Source organism: Oncorhynchus kisutch, linkage group LG23, assembly GCF_002021735.2.
Source record: "Oncorhynchus kisutch isolate 150728-3 linkage group LG23, Okis_V2, whole genome shotgun sequence".
NCBI classification, from domain to species: domain Eukaryota; kingdom Metazoa; phylum Chordata; class Actinopteri; order Salmoniformes; family Salmonidae; genus Oncorhynchus; species Oncorhynchus kisutch.
In genome coordinates, this window is record NC_034196.2 from 23,710,270 (window position 1) to 23,729,996 (window position 19,727).

At 43.7% G+C, this 19,727-nt stretch overlaps 1 protein-coding gene across 1 annotated transcript; it reads left to right on the top strand.

The window, feature by feature from the left end:
* Positions 1–2,876: 2,876 nt before the first annotated feature.
* Positions 2,877–16,737, top strand: LOC109868612 (adenosine receptor A2b-like). The gene is made up of 2 exons (XM_020458294.2): positions 2,877–3,609; positions 15,038–16,737. The coding sequence occupies exons 1-2, from the start codon at positions 3,278–3,280 to the stop codon at positions 16,065–16,067; spliced, it is 1,362 nt and encodes a 453-aa protein (XP_020313883.1). The 5' UTR covers positions 2,877–3,277; the 3' UTR covers positions 16,068–16,737.
* The last annotated feature ends 2,990 nt before the right edge of the window (positions 16,738–19,727 follow it).

Below are 19,727 nucleotides of genomic sequence, written 5' to 3' on the forward strand. Positions count from 1 at the left end.
TGTTACCTAGCCTCAGTGCAGTGGGCAGCTGGGAGGAGGTGCTCTTGTTCTCCATGGATTTATCGGTGGTGACCATGTTACCTAGCCTCAGTGCAGTGGGCAGCTGGGAGGAGGTGCTCTTGTTCTCCATGGATTTATCGGTGGTGACCGTGTTACCTAGCCTCAGTGCAGTGGGCAGCTGGGAGGAGGTGCTCTTGTTCTTCTTGGACTTTACAGTGTCCCAGAACTTTTTGGAGTTAGAGCTACAGGATGCAAATTTCTACTTGAAAAAGCTGGCCTTTGCTTTCCTGACTGACTGTATTGGTTCCTGACTTCCCTGAACAGTTGCACATCGCGGGGACTATTCGATGCTATTGCAGTCCGCCACAGGATGTTTTTGTGCTGAGCCAGGATTCCTAAGCCAGGATTCAGACACGGCAAGGACATCAGGGTTGGCAGAGTGTGCTAAAGCAGTGAGTAAAACAAACTTAGGGAGGAGGCTTCTGATGTTGACATGCATGAAACCAAGGCTTTTTCGATCACAGAAGTCAACAAATGAGGGTGCCTGGGGACATGCAGGGCCTGGATTTACCTCCACATCCCCCAGGGAACAGAGGAGAGGTAGGATGAGGGTGCGGCTAAAGGCTAACAAAACTGGTCGTCTAGAGCGTTGGGGACAAGCAATAAAAGGAGCAGATTTCTGGGCGTGGTAGAATATATTCAGGGCATAATGTGCAGACGGGTGGGGTGTGGGTACAGCGGAGGTAAGACCAGGCACTGAGTGATGATAAGAGAGGTTGTATCTCTGGACATGCTGGTTATAATGGGTGAGGTCACCGCATGTGTGGGAGGTGGGACAAAGGAGGTATCAGAGGTGTGAGGAGTGGAACTAGGGGCTCCATTGTAAACTAAAACAATGATAACTAACCTGTACAACAGTATACAAGGCATATTGATTTTTGAGAGAGACATACAATGTTGTCTTGGTAAGCAACTCCAGTGTATATTTGGCCTTGTGTTTTAGGTTATTGTCCTGGTGAAAGGTGAATTTGTCTCCCAGAGTCTGTTGAAAACCAGGTTTTCCTCTTGGATTTTGCCTGTGCTGAGCTCTATTCTGTTTCTTTTTATCCTAAAAGAATCCTTAGTCCTTGCCGATGACAAGCATACCCATAACATGATGCAGCCACCCCCATGCTCGGAAAAGTGGTACTCGGTGATGTGTTGTGTTGAATTTGCCCCAAACATAACGCTTTCATTCAGGACATAAAGTACATTTCTTTGCCAGATTTTTTTGCAGTTTTACTTTAGTGCATTTTTGCAAACAGTGGGCTGCAGCTACCCACCTCTAGTTTACCCACATCATTTTTTTGGCTAAAAGTTTACCCACCTTTTGAGGAAAATGCATTTAAAGTAAAGTGAGCTCTACTTTTTTCTTATCGACAGGCAATCAGAGTTTACCCACCCATTTTCTTTTACCACTACATCACCGTCAGTAATAAGAAATTATATAATGTAGTGGTGACAGAAGTGGAAACCAGGTTATGGTTTCAGATCCCTTTCACATCAGCAATGACAATGCAATTTATCTGCCTGTCTGCCCATTAACCTACTCCAGAGAAATTATTTCCCGGGACGAGCCCCCCTACTACAACCCTTTGCCTCCCCCTCCCTAGAATCCACTGTCCTTATCTCACTCCATAGGGGCTCTGGGGATGTGGGGTGAGAGAGAGAGGTTGAGGGGTTACAGACCCTCTGGACCAGGATTAAAGAGCAGTCACACTGTCTCCCTGATTGAAGGCACATTTTTTTGAGGTATGCTGTCTAATCTCTGTCTAAACATGATAGCCAAGAGGGTTCCGTCAGGCCTGATAACAACTAGCTACTTACTATAAATAGAAGAAGAAAACGCCCCCCTGTATATTATCAGTAAGGGAACAACCGTGTTTTCACATTGAGAATGCTTTATCTTACACTACGTCATAGTTTCCCTCTGTCAACGCTTTCTGTCATGATACTGAACTTTCAGGTAATAGCTAGTATCCATCTTTATCTTTCTCTCTGCATTATTGGCAAGCATTTCACTGTTGCACCTGTTGTTTACGAAGCATGTGACGAATACAATTTGATTTGATCCGTTAATATATATCCAGAGGTGTACGCTCGTACAAAACTATAGGGCTTTTGAAGTAATGCTGATACCCTGTAATAACTGCCGTAGGAATGTCTCTGTCTCTCCTTCGCTCCCCGGGCTTGTGAAACCCAGTAAACTCAGTAGACTAGCCCACATTTCAATCTCTCTTGCCTAAGGGGTTTGTATTGGCAACAGGAGAGAAAGTTTCCAACAACTACATTAGATATAGGAGAACCTGGCTGAATATGGAAATGCTTTGGAGAAAAAGACAACACCTCGAAAATAATAGGAACAGCCATGTTAATGATTACAGTTGAAACACTGCTCTAAATATCTGTTCCAATAATAGTACTAGCTGTGTCGCTACAATTCATATAGCTACGCTCATTGGCGTAATTCTTGGTTCTTGATTGGAGAGAAAAGCGTGACAGGGTCTGATGATGTGTGACCTTTTTTGGGGGGAATGCTGTCCTAAAATAAAAGCTGTATTATTGGACTGTGCTTTGATCTGTGTGGGAAACAGAGCTGCTGGCTTTGGGAGACAAATTGCTTTTGTGACCTGGTGTGTGTGTGTGCTGGTTGACCTGCAGCCTGTTTGTACAAGGACTAGTAATGAGATTGTTCTCTCACTCTCTCTCAATTCAATTCAATTCAATTCAAGGGACTTTATTGGCATGGGAAACATATGTTAATAGATAATAAACAAAAGTGAAATAAACAATCAGAAATTAACAGTAAACATGACTCTCTCTTTCTCACTGCAGGATACTGATCTTCATGTGACAGTTGGTTGGCAACGGTTGGCAACAGCCCCTCCCAGTGTGTAGTGTCCAGCCCCTGAGGTTAGCAACAGAGAACACGATTGGACAGAAGGATTGGAAGAAGGAGAGAACCAAACAACCTTCTGTAGAGTGACAATAGAGTAGAGTGAACCTCAAATCACTTCTTCATTTGATTTTGGGGTTGGTAGTGGCACCATTTCTGGGCAAAGGCTATAGAAACAGGAAGTTGTTACTGGTGGTTGGGCCTGCTAATCATCAAACGGACGGTTCCTGGTGGAGGCCCAGAGTCTGCACGTGTAGCGATGTGTGCAGAGAGGAAGAGGCCCCTTACCTGCTACCTGACTCAGACTCTGGCTGTGACCTTCGACTTGCCCCCGGCCCCACCATGTTGAACAATGCCTCCCTGGTCTACATCGTCCTGGAGCTGGTGATCGCCTGCCTGGCCGTGACTGGTAATGTGCTGGTCTGCTGGGCCGTGTGCCTCAACAGCACCCTGCAGAGCATTACGAACTACTTTGTGTTGTCCCTGGCAGTGGCAGACATCGCTGTGGGCTTGCTGGCCATCCCCTTCGCCATCACTATCAGCACAGGCTTCTGCGCCAACTTCCATGGCTGCCTGTTTATTGCCTGCTTCGTGCTGGTGCTCACTCAGAGCTCCATCTTCAGCCTGCTGGCCATCGCTGTGGACCGCTACATTGCCATCAAGAGACCTCTCAGGTGATGACCTTAGCAGGGGAGGAGAGGGAAGGGACTGGGGTGTTGGCTGGGGACAGGGCTGAGCATGGTGGTGACACTCTGCTCCTGGTCTAACTATCAAATATAGTATACCAACTATCAAACATAAACAGGTATCATCTATGCTTGATATGTTGTTTTATTCACACGTCTGTGAATAAAACAACATATCAAGCATAGATGATACCTGTTTATGTTTGATAGTTGGTATACTATATTTGATAGTTAGACCAGGAGCAGAGTGTCACCACCATGCTCAGCACCATGCGGCAGGTCCTCTGGCCCGTTAGATCTTGGCTGTGATATAAGTGATGTGCACAGCACAATGCATTTGTGTATGAAAACACATTGAATTATAGCAGGGTTATTCTATTAGGGCTAATCTCCCCACCGTAGGGCAGACAGAGATAAATGTCTCCACAGGCTTCATTGGGTTAGCGTTTGTGTGCTGTTGGAAGGATTAAAAGGACTAAAGGCTTTGATCACTATCATCTTGGTAAATGAACACCAGAGGAGACCTGTGAGGGGGTGGGCCCAGGCACAGTATAGATAGACAGAACTGTGTTCTCACCTCAAACAGCCCTGGATCCCCCCCAACAGAAACATGAACACTCTCACGTAGCCTCTCTCTCACTGTCATTATTTTCCCCAAAGGATATAAGAAAATAGTTTAATTTCCTTACAATTAGAGGTACATTTATAGTCCTTTCGTCCTGCCTTTAATGACAAAATGGAGATTGTTTATAGATAACAATAATTTGTCTGTGAGGAATGAATAATATTTGCGTGGTTGTCAAGTAGGGTTAGATTAGTTGATAATCTTTACAATTTGTTATGTCTAAATTTATTTTTTAATGTGTTGTTTGTTGAATGTCCCAAGTACCTCATCTATTCTATACTGTGACTATAGCAGAAGGGAACGGTGAAATTCTCCACTGTGCCGATAGCAAGTTTTTCAGGTGGCATGACTGGGTAAAATGCTTCAGGATGGCGGTCACATATTTTATCAATATTAGATGATGCTTACCCAGACACACTCGTCTAAATTGATGTGCCATATGAAATAAATGTAATAACCAACAACCAGCCACATCTAGCTAAGTGGATGGGACACTATTGTCTAGACATGTACACATGTTCATGAAATACAATTGATGGCTGTAAGCACCCCCAGACACACCTGGCAAACATGATGGGTCATGTAATTATGTGGAGTCTTTTGTTTAGACATGTAGCAGGATATTGAACCATTATCCTAACGCATATATTCCCAAACTAGGGTATGTGTACCCCCAGGGGTACGCATAATGCCATCGGGGGTACGCCAAGTAAAAATGTGTTTCACATTTCACGTCCATTTATATTTTCCAACAGGCTATACATTTGGGTGAGTTTTTTTTACTCGCCTGGGTAGCCTCATTTCTATCATGACACAAGGCAAGACCCAAATGCAGACACAGGAAGCAGATGGTTGGAGTCTTACAATGTTTGTTAATCCAAAAGGAGTAGGCAAGAGAATGGTCTTGGACAGGCAAAAGGTCAAAACCAGATCAGAGTCCAGGAGGTACAGAGTGGCAGACAGGCTTGTGGTCAAGGCAGGCAGAATGGTCAGGCAGGCGGGTACAAAGTCCAGAAACAGGCAAGGGTCAAAACCGGGAGGACTAGAAAAAGGAGAAATGCAAAAAGCAGTAGAACGGGAAAAAACTCTGCTTGACTTGGAAACATACAAGACGAACTGGCACAGAGAGATAAATACACTGGGGAAAACAAGAGACACTTAGAGGGGGTGGAGACAATAACGAGGACAGGTGAAACAGATCAGGGCATGACAGTTTCACTGCCAAAAATAAAATCAAACCATCAGTGTTCAGCGAAATAACAACACAATGTTCAAATACAGGTAGCCTAGTCAAATAATTAACATCCAATCACATTAACCTTTACTCTCTCGTGGGAATTCCATTAACGGTCCGTAAGTAGCCAAATATAGCTGCTGCTCCTTTCGATTGCTCGAAAATTTATAAATGGTTAAAGAAAAGTAAGGCCCACATCCATAGAGACAACTCTACTGGTAGTTCTGCTACTACACCTGCACCTGTTGACGACACAAGTTGTTCTGCTTCCACGAGAAAATCTAATGCTAGCATCAGTAATTCTACATTTGTTGTTAGCCCAGCTAGCATGGACACTGATAGTTGTGAATCTTATGCAGCCAAAGAGCTACTGCCCCCTTACCCAGGAAAGCAGGGCGTTGGACCATCGAAGAGACGCAAATATGATGAGAACTACATTGATTTGGGGCTAACTTATATTGGGAGTAGTGCCTTTCCTCAGCCACAGTGTGTTACATGTGCAAAAGTAGTATCTTACAACTCAATGAAACCTTCACTCTTGCGCAGACATTTTGAAATCAAAAACATGGCAAGTTTTTGGAGCGAGAATTAAGACGACTTTCGAGTAGTAAGATATGTATAAAAGCAACAGATACCATTAATAAGAAGGGACTAGAAGCGTCTTATACGGTGAGCTACCAAGTGGCTAGGACAGGCAAGCCCCATACTATTGTGGATGACTTAATTATTCCTGCTGCCGTGGATATGGCTGGGAGAATACTGGGGGAAAAGGCAAAAAAAACTATACAGACAATGCCTTCATCAAACAACACTGTTTCATGATGCATCAGTGACATGGCAGGAGATGTTTGGAAACAATTACTGCTTCGCATACAAGCCAGTGAATTCTATGCGTTACAGCTGGATGAGTCAACAGACGTGGCGGGCCTGGCACAGCTCCTGGTATATGTCCGTTACGTTTATGGGAGGTCAATTAAGGAAGACATCCTCTTCTGCAAACCACTGGAAACCAGGACAACAGGAGAGGATCTTTTTAAAGTACTGGACAACTTTGTGACATCAATTGGACTTTGGTGGTCAAGATGTGTCGGTATCTGTACTGATGGCACAAAACCATGACAGGGAGACATAGTGGAGTGAGAATGCACATGTAAGCAGTTGCTGCCGACGCCACTTGGGTACACTGCAGCATCCACCGGGAGGCTCTTGCAGCCAAGGGAATGCCTGACAGCTTGAAAGTCATTTTGGACACAACAGTGAAAATGGTTAACTTTGTTAAAGCAAGGCCCCTGAACTCTCGTGTATTTTCTGCACTATGCAATGATATGGGCAGTGACCATGTAATGCTTTTACAACATACAGAAGTGTGTTTGTTATCAAGGGGCAAAGTATTGACACGTTTTTTTTTTTATTGACGAGCTTAATGATTTCTTTACTGACTTGTCTGACCACTTGCATGATGACGAGTTTCTCACACGACTGGACTATCTGGGTGATTCTTTTTCTCACCTGAATGGTCTGAATCTAGGATTACAGGAACATTCCGCATCTATATTCAATGTGCGGGGACAAAATTGAGGCTATGATTAAGAAGTTGGAGCTCTTCTCTGTCTGCATTAACAAGGACAACACACAGATCTTTCCATCATTGTATGATTTCTTGTGTGCAAATGAACTCAAGCTTACGGAAAATGTCAAATGTGATATATTGAAGCACCTGAGTGAGTTGGGTGCACAATTACGCAGGTACTTTCCCCAAACGGATGACACAAACAACTGGATTTGTTATCCCTTTCATGCCCTGCCTCCAGTCCACTTACCGATATCTGAACAAGAGAGCCTCATCGAAATTGCAACAAGCGGTTCTGTGAAAATTGAATTTAATCAGAAACCACTGACAGATTTCTGGATTGGGCTGCGCTCAGAGTATCCTGCCTTGGCAAATCGCGCTGTTAAGACACTGATGCCCTTTGCAACCACGTACCTATGTGAGAGGGGATTCTCGGACCTCACTGAAAACTAAATACTGGCACAGACTGTGGAAAATGATTTAAGACTGAGCCTCTCTCCAATACAACCCAACATTGCAGAGTTATGAGCATCATTTCAAGCACACCCTTCTCATTAACCTGTGGTGAGTTATTCACAATTTTATAAAATAAGGTTTTATATGTAAGATGGTTAAATAACGAGCAATATTATTGATTATTATCATATGATTATTTATGCCCTGGTCCTATAAGAGCTCTTTGTCCCTTCCCACGAGCCAGGTTGTGACAAAAACACACTCATTCTTATGTTTAATAAATGTATCGTATAGTGTGTATGTGGCAGGCTTACAATGATGGCAAAAAACTACATTTTAAAGTGCACTGACCCTGGTGCTAGAGGGGGTATGCAGCTGGAGGTTGAAGGGGTACGGGACAATAAAAGGTTTGGGAACCACTGTCCTAACGCATATAGTACAAATGGATTGTCTTAGCTAGCCACAATGCATGAAATGCTGTAGTATGAATCTGCAGCTAGCTAAAGCTAACCAACTACACTATATTTACAAAAGTAGGTGTACACCCCTTCAAATAAGTTGATTCGGCTATTTCAGCCACCCGTTGCTAACAGGTGTATATAATCGAGCACACAGCCATGAAAGTGGAATTTCCTTACTGAAGAGCTCAGTGACTTTCAACGTGGCACCATCATTTGATGCCACCTTTCCAACAAGTCAGTTCGTCACATTTCTGCCCTACTAGAGCTGAGTATTGTTAATTCTGACCATTCACCATTAGTGCTTGAGCTAGAGTTTCCCCAGCAACCTCCTATGTGTTATCAATGGCCTCTTAACCCCATTTTACTCTCAGATAAGGAGTTTGTCAATTACATTTCTTCTGAAATCACCTTATTCCTAGAAACTAATTCAACACCAGGTATGTTCTGCTCTACCATATGGGAGTCTCTCAAAGCATACCTAGGTGGCCAAATTATTTCTCATACCGCCAACAAAAACAAATCCCGCTCTCAGCGGCTTCGAGACCTGAGCGAAGCCATAGCTACATTGGATGACAAGTATGCTATAGATCCTTCCTCTGATCTACATAAAGAACGCCAGCTACTCCAATCTGAATTTGATGAGGTTTCTACCAGACAAGCTGAACAATTACTCTTACGAGCGCGATACAGAGATGAACAAGGCGACAAGGCCAGTAAACTCCTTGCACATAAGATCCATAAATCTAAGGCCTCATGTTTAATCCCACAAATAAGGACCCTGTCTGGTGCTACCACAGTTATACATAAAGAGATCAATGATCCTTTCTAACAATTTTACTCTGCGCTAGACACCTCTCAATCTCCTCAAGACCCTTTGCTGACTGATTAATTCCTTAATGGTCTGAATATGCCTTCAATTGATACAGACTCCCATGACTGTTTAGAAGAATAATTTACACTTGAGGAGATCGCAACAGCAGTGGCCACAATGAAAAGTGGTAAATCACCGGGTACGGAATGTTTTCCAACCTAATTTTACAGGATGATTTGATTTGCCCATTCCTGTCTCGATTATTTGCAGAGTGCCTTAATACATCAAAGATTCATCTTCATTAGGCTTCAATTTCATTACCACTAAAGAAAAACAAAGACCCCTGGAGTGGAATCCTAGCCAAGCTCTTAGCCATCCGTATGGAAGGCTCGCTACACCAACTAATACACTCTGACCAGACTGGCTTTATGAGAAATAGGCATTTGTTTTTCAATATTAGACACCTTATGAATATACTGTACTTCCCAGCATTGGGGGACCCAGAGGTGGTGGTCTCGCTCGATGTGGAAAAAGCTTTTGACCGCGTTGAGTGGGACTAGCTAACAAATGCCCTTTATAGATATGGCTTTGGCCCCAAATTCATTGCGTGGATAACGATTATTTATTTTTCTCCCATGGCTTCTGTACGGACTAACAACTTGTCCTCTGACTATTTTCCCTTGCACCGTGGATCCAGACAGGGTTGTCCAGCTCCCCCTTGTTGTTTGTTTTGGCAATCAAGCCCCTCGCTGTTACACTGCGCTCTAATGATGCCATTTAAGGTATGATCAGAACAGGCTTAGAGCAGAAAGTCTCGCTATATGCTGACGACCTCCTTTTGTTTATCTTCAACCCTGATACCACATTACCACATGCCTTATCTATTCTTTAAATTTTTTGATCAATCTCAGGGTACAAGCTGAATCTAGGCAAGAGAGCTTTTTCCTGTAAATAATTCTGCTTTAAAGTGCTCTTTTACAAGCTTTCAGTTTAGGATTGTTCTGGATCAATTCACCTACTTGGGAGTTAAAGTGACAAGGAAATATTCAAATTTGTATAAGGAAAACATTGTTGCTCTAGCAGATCGTTTGAACCAATAATTTACTTTTTGGAAGTCTCTACCTATTTCTCTTATTGTAAAGATTAATGCCATTAAAATGAATGTGTTGCCCAAATATTTAAATGTTAACCGATTTTTATTCCAAAATCTTTTTTTAATTCACTGAATCAAACATTCATGTATTTTATTTGGGATGCCAAGGTACCGCAAATTGGTAGATAACATTTACAGAAGCCTAAGGCATTGGGTGGTTTAGCTCTACCAAATTTTCAGACATACTATTGGGCTGCAAATTTCAGAGCCCTTTTGTACTGGCGACAGACTGATCCTACTGGCCCAAGACCCCTCTGGGTCCAGATGGAGTCTGAATCGTGCAAACCTGCTGCACTATCTTCTGTGTTGTGCTTGTCTCTCCCAGTGTCCCTAGGCAAATGGTGTGTCAACCCAATTGTAAAGCAGTCTCTTAAAATTTGGAATCAGTTCCGTTTAGCCTTTAGCCTCCGGGGTGTTTCTCTATCAGGCCCAATCAATCAGAACATTTTATTTCATCCATCTTTAAATGATGGGGCTTTTGGCATCTGACACTCACTGGGCCTCTCCTCACTATCCCAATTATTATTTGATGATACATTTGTCTCTTTTGCTCAACTACAGGAAAAGTTCAACTTCCCCCAATCCCACTTCTTCTCCTATCTCTAGACTAGGAACTTTGTCAGAGCTAACACACCTGAATTTCCATATAGGCCTGCGAATACAGCTATAGAGAGCATCTTTGAGCTAAACAAGCTTCCTAGGGGTACAATTTCAGCTGTACACCACCATTCAAAAGTTTGGGGTCACTTAGAAATGTCCTTGGTTTTTAAAGAAAAAAAATGTGTCCATTAAAATAATATCAAATTGATAAGAAATACAGTGTAGACATTGTTAATGTGGTAAATGACTATTGTAGCTGGAAATGGCAGATTCTTTATGGAATAGGCGTACAGAGGCCCATTATCAGCAACCATCACTCCTGTGTTCCAATGGCAGGTTGTGTTAGCTAATCCAATTCTATCATTTTAGAAGGCTAATTGATCATTAGAAAACCCTTTTGCAATTATGTTAGCACAGCTGAAAACTGATTAAAGAAGCAATACAACTGGCCTTCTTCAAACTAGTTGAGTATCTGGAGCATCAGCATTTGTGGGTTTGATGACAGGCTCAAAATGGCCAGAAACAAAGAACTTTCTTCTGAAACTCGTCAGTCTATTCTTGTTCTGAGAAAAGAAAGGCTATTCCATGCGAGAAATTGCCAAGAAACGGAAGATCTCGTACAACGCTGTGTACTACTATTCTCTTTCGTATCGTCCGAGATCCCTAAAGATTGGAAAGCTGCCACACTCTAGACCCAAAATGTTATAGACCTATATCCATCCTGCCCTGCCTCTCTAAAGTCTTCAGAAGCCAAGTTAATAAACAGATCACTGACCATTTAGAATCACACCGTACCTTCTCCGCTGTGCAATCCGGTTTCCGAGCTGGTCACGGGTACACCTCAGCCTAGCTCAAGGTACTAAACAATATCATAACCGCCATCGATAAAAGACAGTACTGTGCAGCCGTCTTCATCAACCTGGCCAAGGTTTTCGACTCTGTCAGTCACTGTATTCTTATCGGCAGACTCAACAGCCTTGGTTTCTCAAATGACTGCCTCGCCTGATTCACCAACTACTTCGCAGACAGAGTTCAGTGTGTCAAATCGGAGGGACTGTTGTCCGGTCCTCTGGCAGTCTCTATGGGGGTACCACAGGGTTCAATTCTCAGGCCGATTCTTTTCTCTGTATATATCAATGATGTCGCTCTTGATTCCCTGATCCACCTCTACGCAGATGACACCATTCTGTACACATCTGGCCCTTCTTTGGACACTGTGTTAACTAACCTCCAAACGCGCTTCAATGCCATACAACACGCCTTCTGTGGCCTCCAACTGCTCTTAAACACTAGCAAAACCAAATGCATGCTTTTCAACCATTCGTTGCCCGCACCTGCTCGCCCGACTAGCATCACTACCCTGGACAGTTCTGACCTAGAATATGTGGACATCTACAAATACCTAGGTGTCTGGCTAGACTATAAACTCTCCTTCCAGACTCATATTTAACATCTCCAATCCAAAATGGCTATCCTACCGATCCTCGACTTCGGCGACGTAATTTACAAAATAACTTCCAATACTCAACTCAAACTGGATGCAGTCTATCACAGTGCCATCCGTTTTGTTACCAAAGCCCCTTATACCACCCACCACTGCGACCTGTATGCTCTAGTCGGCTGACCCACGCTACATATTCGTCGCAAGACCCACTGGCTCCAGGTCATCTATAAGTCTATGCTAGGTAAAGCTCCGCCTTATCTCAGCTCACTGGTCACGATAACAACACCCACCCATAGCATGCGCTCCAGCAGGTATATCTCACTGGTCATCCCCAATGCCAACTCCTACTTTGCCCGCCTTTCCTTCCAGTTCTCTGCTGCCAGTGACTGGAACGAATTGCAAAAATTACTGAAGCTGGAGACTTATATTTCCCTCACTAACTTTAAACATTGGCTATCTGAGCAGCTAACTGATCGCTGCAGCTGTACATAGTCCATCTGTAAATAGCCCATCCAATCTACCTACCTCATCCCCATATTGTTTTTATTTACTTTTCTGCTCTTTTGCACACCAGTATCTCTACATGCACATCATCTGCTCATTTATTATTCCAGTGTTAATCTGCTAAATTGTAATTATTTCGTTACTATGGCCTATTTATTGCCTACCTCCTCACGCCATTTGCACACACTGTATATAGACTTTCTTTTTTCTATTGTGTTATTGACTGTACGCTTGTTTATTCCACGTGTGCCTCTGTGTTCTTGCATAATCAATGCTTGGAGTTTGTCAGAATTTGTGGGTTTTTGTTTGTCCACCAGCCTCTTGAGGATTGACCACAAGTTCTCAATGGGATTAAGGTCTGGGAGTTTCCTGGCAAAATTGTGAGTGAGCCCACTCCCTTAGCTGAGAAGCAACCCCACACATGAATGGTCTCAGGATGCTTTACTGATGGTAGCGCTCACCTTGTCTTCTCCGGACAAGCTTTTATCCGGATGCCCCAAACAATCGGAAAGGGTCTATTCATCAGAGAAAATGACTTACCCCAGTCCTCAGCAGTCCAATCCCTGTACCTTTTGCAGAATATCAGTCTGTCCCTGATGTTTTTCCTGGAGAGAAGTGGCTTCTTTGCTGCCCTTCTTGACACCAGGCCATCCTCCAAAGGTCTTCGCTTCACTGTGCGTGCAGATGCACTCACACTTGCCTGCTGCCATTCCTGAGCAAGCTCTGTACTGGTGGTGCCCCGATCCCGCAGCTGAATCAAGTTTAGGAGACGGTCCTGGCGCTTGCTGGACTTTCTTGGGCGACCTGAAGCCTTCTTCACAACAATTGAACCGCTCTCCTTGAAGTTCTTTATGATCCAATAAATGGTTGATTTAGGTGCAATCTTACTGGCAGCAATATCCTTGCCTGTGAAGCCCTTTTTGTGCAAAGCAATAATGAAGGCACGTGTTTCCTTGCAGCTAACCATGGTTGACAGAGGAAGAACAACGATTCCAAGCCCCACCCTCCTTTTGAAACTTCCAGTCTGTTATTTGAACTCAATCAGCATGACAGAGTGATCTCCAGCCTTGTCCTCGTCAACACTCACACCTGTGTTAACGAGAGAATCTCTGACATGATGTCAGCTGGTCCTATTGTGGCAGGGTTGAAATGCAGTTGAAATCGTTTTTTGGGGGATTCAGTTCATTTGCATGGCAAAGAGGGACATTGCAATTAATTGCAATTCATCTGATCACTCTTCATAACATTCTGGAGTATATGCAAATTGCCATCCTACAAACTGAGGCAGCAGACTTGGTGAAAATTCATATTTGTGTCATTCTCAAAACTTTTGGCCACGACTGTATGTTAATGGCCATTTCCTGCAGACTACAACCAAACAAGTCAACCCAAAAACTTGGCAACAACAACCAAAATGTTCAACTTGCAAATCTCCCCTTTCTTAAACAGTGAAACTGGAGTGAAATAGGGTGCCTCATGGGAAATATTGTTCCTCATACTACAACCGTGTGGGTAACCAAAGCTACTGTTTGGTCACAGTCACAACTGCAATTTTGATTATTCCGTGGGAAGGCATTGCCTTCGTGTTAAAGTCATAGCAGGTTAGGGTTAGGGACCCAGCCTGTGTGTGTGTGTATGCATTTGCGTGGATATGAATGAGCTTTCATTACATCCTGAGCTCTAGAGCCACTCTGGTCCACAGAGGTCTCAGTCAAAGAGGCCTAAGCCCTCCTGGACCCCTCAACCCACCCCTTAACCACAAACAACTGGGTCATGTGTCTGTGGCGCTGCCCTTTGAGATTTTACATTATGAACTCTGGTTTAGACATGGCCAATGGAAGAAAACAGATAGAAAGTCCTGACAACAGCTTGATATTCTGTTCATTACAACTATTGGCCTTTAAGACGGACTAATTTCCTTAATATTTGCTTTAATGCTGAACGAATATTTGCCTTAAATTATTATAATTGTGGTGTATCACAATATTGAATGGTTTGATATTATTAAATTAGATTTTGTTCTAGTTAAATAAAGGTTAAATTTTAAAAAATATATAGAAATTGGTTGATCTCATTCTGCATATTACATTACATATTACAGATTTTCATTTGTGTAATGTCTAGGGCACAAACAAAGGACAGCCAACAAGGGTTACATCAGAGGGTATATAATATTTTGTGCATGTTCCTTAAATCACAGGAAATGCTTTCTTAAGTCCACATATAGTACATGAGCTGATATCCGCTGCTCCATCTTCCAGTATGGCAGGGCTAGTCGAATCTGTCAAACATTGGACTCATTTCCCATATAGATAGATACTGGTACATTCTCTGTATAAAGGCTGTTTATCCTCTGAAGCCTGTCCCACACATTCTGTAGAGCTCTCTGATCACAGGAAGCCATTGGAAAGATGAACATGCTTTACTATTGAGTCTCTCTGGGAATGTCTGGGCTCGAAAAAAAAGAACTCTCTCATCCTGGGAACATCAATGTCTGTCATGTAACAATATAAAGCACCTGTCTGAATTCCTCTCTTGTGTTTTCATGTGATCTTTAGGTATAACAGTCTTGTGACGGCCGGGAGGGCGAAGAGCATCATCGCAGTGTGCTGGGTTCTCTCTGTGGGCATCGGCCTCATGCCCATGCTGGGCTGGAACAGGGGTGTCAATGCCACCAACAGCAGCTCATGCCCCGAGGGCATGACAGAGTGCCTGTTTGAGGGTGTGGTGACCCTGCACTACATGGTCTACTTCAACTTCTTTGGCTGTGTGCTGGTGCCTCTGCTGGTCATGCTGGCCATCTATGCCCGCATCTTCATGGCGGCTCGGCGCCAACTGAGGCTGATGGACCTGAAGCTGGCTCACATGCACACCCACGGGACAAGTTCGTCGTCCACGTCTTCCCGCTCCACCCTGCAGAAGGAGGTCCACGCGGCCAAGTCTCTGGCCATTATCATGGGGCTGTTCGCCTTCTGCTGGCTGCCCCTGCACATCATCAACTGCTTCAACCTGTTCTGCCAGGACTGTGGGCGCCCACACATATGGGTGATGAACATTGCCATCATCCTGTCCCACGCCAACTCCGTGGTCAACCCCTTCATCTACGCATACCGCATCCGGGAGTTCCGCCACACCTTCCGCAGGATCCTGCGCCAGCACGTGCTGGGACACCAGGAGGGGAATGGGGGTGACAGAGGGGTGGGCGGCAACATTAGTGTCATGCGCACCACCACTCGCATCAACATGGTGGATGGATCATGTGGCACCATGGTGAACAGTTATGCCCTGGAGCCCAGCCCCAAACTCAGCCCCACTAGGACTCCCATAGGGACCCATAGAGCTGAGAAAGAGGCTTCCTCTACCTTCTGTCAGTGGTCGCCACCACGGTCAGACCCTGCACCAATCAGCTACATCCAAAATGGATACCACAGTGGGGATGCCCCACTGTCGCTTAGTGCGGTTCAAAGTGGGGTTGAGACTAAGAACCTTGGGGGAACAACAGAGGTGATGGAGGTGACAGTGGAAACATCTAATTTGTGCACGTCAGGCCTCTGTCCCCCTCACAAACCAGCTCTAACCACTCAGTAGAACTCATTGAGGTGTCATGATATAGTTATCCCCGTGATGGACAAGTTACTGATACCCCAACGTACATCATCAACTACAAGGGGGAGAAGTGAGGGACCAAACTTAAAGCATGTTCCCTACGCCTGTAAAAAATTGACTTAAATCTTGGAAATGCTTGCACTGAGAAGAAATAGCATTTCTTTCTTTAGGAGGGAGACTCCTTAGCCTGGAAAGGAAACAACAAACTGGTATTAAATTACTTCCAGCCATTAAACTTTTTTCTTTCTTCAAATGATTGTATTTGTTGATCAGAAAGCTGTTATTTGAGGACATATTTTGTATACGTCACCTCTAAGTCTTTTTACAGTAGGCTAATAGTCTTTCTAAATTTAAAGATTAATCACATTATAAATGAATGGACTGGTCTAACCTGTTGTATGCTGACAGATTATGTTACAGACAGACCAAAACCATAATGACCCTAACGACTGCGCAACACTTAATTATACAATATCCAGTATTGCTGGTCAACCACTATGCAGTTAATGAAACTACTGTATGTCAGTGTGAAGCTTCTGAAATGTATTCTCTTCCTTTTGTAATGCAGTATTTAAATTCTGTCATATTCTGTTTTCAAAAGCTGGTCCCTTGTGTTTATTGTCAGATTATTAAAAGTCTTAAATAAGCTCTATTATCACTGTGTGTTGTTCTCCCCACCAGTGAGTCCTGGTGGGGAGAGAGTAACATACAACAAATCACACATCACTAAGATGTGATGATGCTCTAGATGTCCAGTAATTTATATTGAAAGCTGTGATACTGCATCTGATTAGAGAGTAAATTCCAGCATCTTGTGATTGCACGCTCACTACACCGGCCAAACCCGGACGACGCTGGGACAATTGTGCACCGCCCTATGGGACTCCCAATCACGGCCAGTTGTGATACAGCCTGAATTCAAACCAGGGTGTTTGTAGTGATGCCTCTAGCACTGAGATGCAAATCAAATCAAAGTTTATTTGTTACGTGCGCCGAATACAACAGGTGTAGTAGACCTTACGGTGAAATGCTTACTTACAGGCTCTAACTAATAGTGCAAAAAAGGAATTAGGTGAACAATAGGTAAGTAAAGAAAAAAAACAACAGTAAAAAGACAGGCTATATACAGTAGCGAGGCTATTAAAGTAGCGAGGCTACATACAGACACCGGTTAGTCAGGCTGATTGAGGTAGTATGTACATGTATATATGGTTAAAGTGACTATGCATACATGATGAACAGAGAGTAGCAGTAGCGTAAAAGAGGGGTTGGTGGGGTTTGGGGGGGCACACAATGCAAATAGTCCAGGTAGCCATTTGATTACCTGTTCATGAGTCTTATGGCTTGGGGGTACAAACTGTTGAGAAGCCTTTTTGTCCTAGACTTGGCACTCCGGTACCGCTTGCCATGCGGTAGTAGAGAGAACAGTCTATGGCTGGGGTGGCTACGGACGTGAGTGCCACGGATCTGTTGTCATTTAGGCAGGTTGCCTTTGTGTTCTTGGGCTCAGGGACTATAGTGGTCTGCTTGAACCATGTTGGTATTACAGACTCAATCAGGGACATGTTGAAAATGTCAGTGAAGACACCTGCAAGTTGGTCAGCACATGCCCGGAGCACACGTCCTGGTAATCCGTCTGGCCCCGCAGCCTTGTGTATGTTGACCTGTTTAAAGGTCTTACTCACGTCGGCTACGGAGAGCCTGATCACACAGTCGTCCGGAACAGCTGATGCTCTCATGCATGCCTCAGTGTTGCTTGCCTCGAAGCGAGCATAGAAGTGATTTAGCTCGTCTGGTAGGCTTGTGTCACTAGACAGCTCACGGCTGTGCTTCCCTTTATAGTCTGTAACAGTTTGCAAGCCATGCCACATAAGACGAGCATCGGAGCCGGTGTAGTATGATTCAATCTTAGCCCTGCATTGACGCTTTGCCTGCTTGGTGGTTCGTTGCAGGGCATAGCAGGATTTCTTGTAAGCTTCCGGGTTAGAGTCCCGCACCTTGAAAGCGGCAACTCTACCCTTTAGCTCAGTGCGAATGTTGCCTGTAATCCATGGCTTCTGGTTGAGGTATGTACGTACAGTCACTGTGGGGACGACTTCCTCGATGCACTTATTGATAAAGCCAGTGACTGATGTGGTGTACTCCTCAATGCCATCTGAAGAATCCCGGAACATGTTCCAGCCTGTGATAGCAAAACAGTCTTGTAGTTTAGCATCTGCTTCATCTGACCACGTTTTATAGACTGAGTCACTGGTGCTTCCTGCTTAAATTTGAGCTTGTAAGCAGGAATCAGTGCCTTGGACTGCTGCGCCACTCGGGATCCCAGGTTACAGGTTAGTTGAGGCAATTTTTACATGTAGGTAGGGGTGAAGTGACTATGCATAGATAATAAACAGTGAGTAGCAGCAGTGTACAAAACAAATGGAGGGTGGGGGAGGGGGTGACAATGTAAATTGTCCGGAGGCCATTTGATTAATTGTTCAGCAGTCTCATGGCTTGGGGGTAGAAGCTGTTAAGGAGCCTTTTGGTCACAGACTTCGAGCTCCAGTACCGCTTGCAGTAATACCGCTAGACAACCCTGGGGACGAGATCTCTGCAATATACTTTTACGTATCCAAAGGTTTTTCTTGTGTTGAGTAAGGTAACATTACCAGTGGATTCCGAAGTGTATAATTGTGAGTAAAAGTTATGAAAGCATGAATTGACCTATAAATGATCAATACATTTGCTACCCAGCTCATCAGTTATATAATTTGATTTTCAGCTTGTCAAGTTGAAGAAGATCAAACTGTCTGAAATGTCAAATGTTGTTTTAGTAAATCTGTGGATGAAGAGTGTGAATATGCCATATCCAAATCCAAGATTTGATTTCTAGTTCTCCTAGGCATTGAATATTGCACTTCCTTAATCTTGCGCTGTATGAAATAATTTTGCCCCTTAGATAAGCCTTCATTGATTCCCATACTGTTGTAGGAGACATTCCATGGGTTTGATTAAGCTCGAGAAATAGCTCAATTTGAGGTGTTATAAAATCACTAAATGTTTCTTCTGATAGCAGTAGTGAGTTAATAACTTATTGGTGACAGAGGGCAGTATTTTCATGTCCGGATGAAATGCATGCCCAAATTCAACTGCCTGCTACTCATCCCCAGAAGATAAGACATGCCTATTATTAGTAGATTTGGGTAGAAAACACTCTGAAGTTTCTACAACTGTTTGAATCATGACTGTGAGGATAACAGAACTTATTTAGCAGGCGAAACCCCGAGGACAAACCATTCAGATTTTTTTGTTGTTGAGGTCACTCTCTTTGCATTGCGTTTTCCTTGGGAATCCAGATTTCTAAGGGACCTTTTTGCAGTTCCTATCACTTCCACTGGATGTCAACAGTCTTTAGAAATTGGTTGAGGTTATTCCTTTGTGTAATGAAGAAGTACGGCCATCTTGAACGAGGGTCACTTGAAGTTTACTGTTAGAAAGAGGCGCGTGACCAGAAAGCATGCTTCAGTTTGTTTTCTTCCTGTATTGAACACAGATCATCCCGTCTTCAAATTTATTGGTTATTTACGTTAAAAAAAGGGGGGGAGAGAAGAAGAAAAAAAGTTGTATTACAAAAGTAGTTTGAAATGTTTTGGCAAAGTT